Source organism: Cryptomeria japonica, chromosome 8, assembly GCF_030272615.1.
Source record: "Cryptomeria japonica chromosome 8, Sugi_1.0, whole genome shotgun sequence".
Taxonomy (NCBI): domain Eukaryota; kingdom Viridiplantae; phylum Streptophyta; class Pinopsida; order Cupressales; family Cupressaceae; genus Cryptomeria; species Cryptomeria japonica.
In genome coordinates, this window is record NC_081412.1 from 665,038,108 (window position 1) to 665,044,286 (window position 6,179).

Consider the following 6,179-nt stretch of genomic DNA (forward strand, 5'->3'; position numbering starts at 1 on the left):
TTTATAATGTTAATTTTAGTTATAACTTTTTTGTTTCTACCATTTACTAACCAAAAATCTTACAGTATGTTCTTTTAGATATACACCATGATTTTCATTATGTATTGGTTCAATGGATACAACTTCCACAACCAGTAATTCTAAATATTCCTTAACATATCCCAATCATGTCCCATTTTTTATTTGTAATTTTCCTCTTCCATATCTAGTGTAATTTTAAATATTCCTCTTTCATGTCTATTTTCTAGGTCACTTTATGAAGTGATCTGATTACTATCATTATTTCCACTACCCCTTCACAAAATCATATCTAACATTTTCATGCATTGTATTACAATATTTATTTGATGTATTCTATTGTTCTTCAACAAATGCTATAGATCTTGATGTTGTAGGGCAATCTATTGAAATACACATATTATGGATATAACATTGTGTTTGTACATTTTGATGAATCTCTTTTACTACTATAAAAAATATGACTACTATTTAACATCTTTCATAAATTGGAAATCAAATAAATGTCATTATATTTAATATCATTATAAAAGACTTAATGCTGAAAAATTAAAATCATCTCCAATGACCAAACTAAATAGATTTTTTTTTTTTTTTAAATCATTGATCACTCGAAATCAGATGGATCACTACGCATTATCATCTGTAATAATGAAACTAGATAGTTAAATAAACATGAGGAATAATGTATTCATACAACAATAATTAAATTGTTAGTTGTCTCTTATTGCCTTGTTAATGCTTTGGACTTTTGTTTTCTTATCGCACATTAATTGATGACTACTTATAATAAAAGTAGAACAAGAGAAACGAAGATTATAAATAAAGTAAGTTGTATATAAGTGTTTGCCCGATCGCCTTCAACACTTACATTATTAATCATGTCTCCCATTTCAGTCATGCTGAATCTCACTTTTGCCTTGTCGATGATTTGTCCCTTCATCAATGGATGCCCAGCTGATGAAAGAAATTACTTGTTAGATTTCAAAGGAGGCCTCCTCGATCCAACTGGTCGCCTGTCATCATGGCAAGGCTACAATTGTTGCGAGTGGAAGGGTGTTCGTTGCGACTTCCATTCAGGCCATGTCATCAGCCTTCATCTCAAAAACCCTGTTACTAGCTACTGGGATAAACCCAAAAATCTTAGTGGGGCGATACATCCGTCACTGTTCAATCTGCAGTATCTTCAGCATCTGGATCTCGGAAACAATGATTTTGATGGTGCTTCCATCTCTCCAGAGTTTTCAAAACTGCAGAGCCTTACCTTCCTTAGCTTGGCAAGTGCTGGATTTGGAGGCGAGGTCCCTGTGGAGTTGGGGAATATCACAACCTTGCGCCAGCTCGATCTCTCAGCAGATTCTCGTACATACTACTTCACTACTCTCCAGAGTAGGAAGTTTGCAGGATGGATACAAAACCTCAGAAGCTTGGAGTATCTGGCTATGAATAATGTGGATATGTCGATGACAAATGATCACTGGAGAAACGCCCTCAGCAGCCTCCCTAATCTTCGGGAGATTTACTTGTCTTGGTGTAATCTTGAAGGTACAATACCGTCTCTTCTAAATCTCACTCACTTATCCGATCTCGATCTTTCAATGAATTCATTTTTTTCCCCATTGCCAGCTTGGTTTCAGAATGTCTCGTCCTTGGTTTCCCTTGATCTGTCTGATAATGGTGTAAACGGTTCCATTCCTTCAAATTTTTTGCACCGTTCAAGTCTGAGAAATCTTGACCTGTCATTTAACGATTTGGAAGGAAGCCTATCTTTCATTCAATACCAATCTTCCTCAATAGCCAACCTTAACCTCCACCGGAACTGGTTAGACGGAATAATTCCTCTTTTCTTTGTGGATTTTACTGAACTTAAAAATCTGGTTCTGGCAAATAATTACTTGACAGGGGACTTACCTCCGCTTGGATCTGCATTAGGGGAAGTCTTACCACTTTCAGTAATCGATCTTTCCTTAAACAAATTGACGGGCAATATACCACCCTCTATTGGTTGTCTTCCTCTGTTGAGAAGCCTCAATCTGGAAAATAATCAGCTTTCAGGAAAAATACCAGATACCCTTTTCAAGCTCGCTAGATTAGAAAACCTGAAACTTTCTACCAATAACTTAACCGGGATCTTTTCTCTTTCCATGATGGATAACTTCACTGAGCTTCGAGAATTGGGCCTTTCTAACAACAGCTTTACAGTTAGCATTTCTTCAAGTTGGATTCCACCGTTTCCCCATCTGAGGTACCTGGGAATGAGATCTTGCAATGTTGAAGGAGATTTTCCAGCTTTTCTGTCTACTCAATATTCGCTAGTAGACTTGGACTTGTCAGATAACAAGATTGTAGGAGCTATTCCGACATGGCTATGGGATCTTCCCGTTCTTGAAGTGGTCACTCTTTCAAATAATCAGCTACAAGGTTTTCTACCCTCGGTAATATCCAAGAAATTCGAGAGGGTAGACTTGAAAAGAAACAAATTACAAGGTTCTCTTCCATTTTTCAAGAACTGCATGTATTTTTTTGATGGGTCAAAGAATAATTTTACTGGTTCACTTCCTGCTACAATGTATGCTGGTCATATACTTCTCTCAGGTAATAATTTAACTGGAGAAATTCCATCTTCATTCTGCTCAGTTCATACTGAGCTTGTGCCCCTCTCAACTATTTATCTGGACTTGTCAAAGAACAATCTGAAGGGCACTATTCCTCCAAATTTGTGGGGATGCAACCAGTTGGTGGTTTTAAATTTGGCTGAGAACGATTTGCAGGGGGAGATACCAGAGCAAATGGGAAAAATGAGGTCTCTTGATACACTAAATCTCTATGGTAACAATTTACAAGGTACCATTCCTTCATCCATTGTAAATTGTGGATACCTACGAGTATTTGATTTAGGGAGCAACCAAATTCAAGGGAAGATCCCAGTTTTGTTTTCTGAGCTGCAAAGGCTCCGAATCCTGAACTTGGCTTCAAATCAATTTGAAGGCACTATTCCTGCTCTCCTGCTTGAGTTGGAGTTCCTACAGATTTTAGATTTATCCCACAATTGTTTATCAGGACCTATTCCTAAAAATCTAGGAAAGCTGTATGCTATGGCCAATGAATCGCCTAATGATGAATCAGAATTCGGTAGACCCGTCGTAGAAGATGATGCCTTTCATGACTATTATTCCCTAATTCCGGATCAGGTTACTCTTTGGGTTAAAGGGCGAGCACTTCCATATGAAAAGATATTCAAGAAATTTAGATTTATGGACCTATCTAACAACAAGCTCTCAGGCAATATTCCTCCAGAAGTAGGTCTTCTCAAGAATCTAAATGCTTTGAACTTCTCAAGAAACAATTTAAGTGGTCCCATTCCAAAATCTGTGGGAGGCTTGGTTCAACTGGAGTCCTTGGATCTCTCAGCAAACAAATTGTCTGGAAGGATTCCCTCAGAACTTCTGAACCTCACGTTTCTTGAAGTTTTGAATGTTTCAGACAACATGCTTTCTGGTTTGATACCGCAAGGCAAGCAATTTGCAACCTTTGACGCTTCTTCTTTTTCAGGAAATCCAGATCTACATGGACCTCCATTAGAAAATAGAACACTTAGCCATGGTTTTGGTGGGAATGGCAGCCCAGGTAGCCAAGAAGAATCAAATAATAAAGAGAAACAAGAAGAGGAAGAGCAAAAGGATGATGAAATGAAGAGATGGTGGGCAGTGTCAGTGGGATTGAGTTATGGGGTGGGATTTGCCACTGTAATTTCAGTGCTGTGCTTCCAATTCAGATGGAGATACGAATTTTTCAGTTTTCTGGATAATCTTTTGCCACATATCTTTGGACGGTGGCGTTGAGAAGATACCAGTGGAAACCTACTGCCTTCATATTATAAGTATTCCTATTTAAAATGTATGAGAAAATCTAAAATGCACTGTTCTACCTCATGTTATATTTTTAGTAATGGAGTATTAAAACTGATCGTTGCATGTATTTTCATATACTTTTATTTATAAGGTAGCAATGAAATTGCCCTGTGGTTCGCTATTGTCATTAGCTTCACCTATACATATTTTGCGAGGTACGAACTTAAACTCTTTTAAAAATACGATTACTCTATCTGTGTCCAGTTCCACAATGCAATTGAATAAACTGTTATGTTAAAGGAATACTTATCATAATGCTTTGACAATTTTAGAATAACTTAATATTTTTGACCATCATTATTAGATTTTTGACCATCATTATTAGATTTTTGACATAAATCCAATAACAAAAACTGGTTATTAGTTTTGTTGACCATCATTATTAGATTTTTGACACAATGAAGCATCAAACAAATGACACTCTACTCTCTACATGATAGATAGGCTAATAATTGAACCGTAGTAGTTTAAAAGATAGATATTAGGCTAATAAATGAAATTAGAGTATATGCAAGATTTGCCTTATCTATATAATAGTATTTTGTTATTTGATTATTTTGGTGTTAGTTTTTTTAGGGAGTGCATTCAAATTAATAATTGTATGTTACATATTATATAATGATAAGCATTATTTGAAATTTCTTCTATAAATAAATATATTTATTAATTTAGTATATTACAATTTAGGTTTATATTATGTATTTTATGATGCTATGAAATTACTAAGAAGAATCTTTACAGTTCTTAATAATCTATTTTGATTATTTTATTCAATAATGAATATAAATTTACTAGTTCTTTTTTCTATCATCATATTTCTAAACTAGAGACTTAAAGATGCAAATAATTGTACACTGTCATCATTAAGTTATGTTTAGTGACATGAGTGATTCTTATTTTCATTTGTTTTAGTCTTTAGTTTTGGCTAATAACTTGGGTGAGCTATTTAGCAAGATTTTCATCCATCGTGATACACTCAAATCATATACTAGTGTTTCAGGCTCAATTTGAAGGTACTAAAGCATAGTCTAGATATAGACATAGGCAACCAAATAGAGTTTAGCAGAGAAGGGAAGGACTAGAGAACCTAGTTCCATAGTCCAGGTATTTTGACCTAAAATTTAGTTAGAAGATATTTTGGAAGCTCTTGAGACTAGTTTGACCCCTGTTCTACACTTGGACATCTATTAGGACCAAGAAGCCTAGCTCTAGTGTCCAACCATGTGAGCTCAAAATTCAAGTGAAGGCTCCTCCCTATATCCCATTTCTTGTTTAATACACCTTGATTAATTTTTTATATTTTGATTTGTCTATATATGTTGTTTATTTTCAATAATGCATCATTTAGCCTAGTTCTTTGCATCTATCTCATCGAATCAATAAAATAAAAATAGAATAACCAATGCATCAAATACCCAACTCTCCCAAGGGTTTAAAGTTAGGCTTGATTGGTTATTCTGCAATTTAATTAGTGGGAATGGGTTTCTTACTTTGCATGTTTATAATAGTGAACCACATTTACCTCATTACATCTTTGCAAACTTGACATGTCTTACATTTGCATATTTTCTAATTTACATTTTCAAATTTGGGTTGCAAAACTTTTAAAAGATGACATGTGTTTTATAATTTCTCTTTTAAGAAATGTCTTATGTTTCACATTCACTTTCTTAAAAGATTTCAATGTAATCTTATATTTCATATTTTCTTTATTAAGATCCTTTATGCATATCTTATGTTTCATATTCATGTACTTTGTAAATTATGGCATATGCTTTGCTAGATGTTTCATATTATACCATTAAGTTCAATTATAGTCCTTCTCCCAAAATCTTTCTCACCACTGAGGATATTTATTTTCAAGAAGAGATTATTACACTTCTATCAACAATCTCCCTTTTAGGGATGAAGATTTGAAGAATGGTGTTCATCCTTCTCCTAAAATGTACCTCCCTTATCAGGGTCATTTGGTGCAAGAGGAGGATACCATTGACACTTTTCCTATTGATACCTGAGCTTCTATTCACTTCAATGAGACCCATCTAGAGATGACGCTTTGATGAATTATGTTTTTCTCTCTCCCAAAAGTTAGCTTACTCATGATGATACTTTGCTACGAGAGGGAGATATCACTAACAATGTTTTTCAATGATCTCTCTCCTAAAGATGGACCTTTAGTTAACAAAGAGTCTAATCTAGCTCATGTTAATACAATTCATATTTAAAATACTACAAATGATCACGAGGATC

The 6,179-nt window shown here is 34.7% G+C and overlaps 1 protein-coding gene across 1 annotated transcript; it reads left to right on the plus strand.

Moving 5' to 3' along the window:
- Positions 1–880: 880 nt before the first annotated feature.
- Positions 881–4,056, plus strand: LOC131050091 (receptor-like protein EIX2). Its single transcript, XM_059209540.1, has one exon. The coding sequence runs from the start codon at positions 900–902 to the stop codon at positions 3,858–3,860; it is 2,961 nt and encodes a 986-aa protein (XP_059065523.1). The 5' UTR covers positions 881–899; the 3' UTR covers positions 3,861–4,056.
- The last annotated feature ends 2,123 nt before the right edge of the window (positions 4,057–6,179 follow it).

Bases quoted from the DNA above. Each gene is read 5' to 3' on its own strand.
- LOC131050091 (XM_059209540.1), top strand. From the start codon at position 900: ATGTCTCCCATTTCAGTCATGCTGAATCTCACTTTTGCCTTGTCGATG.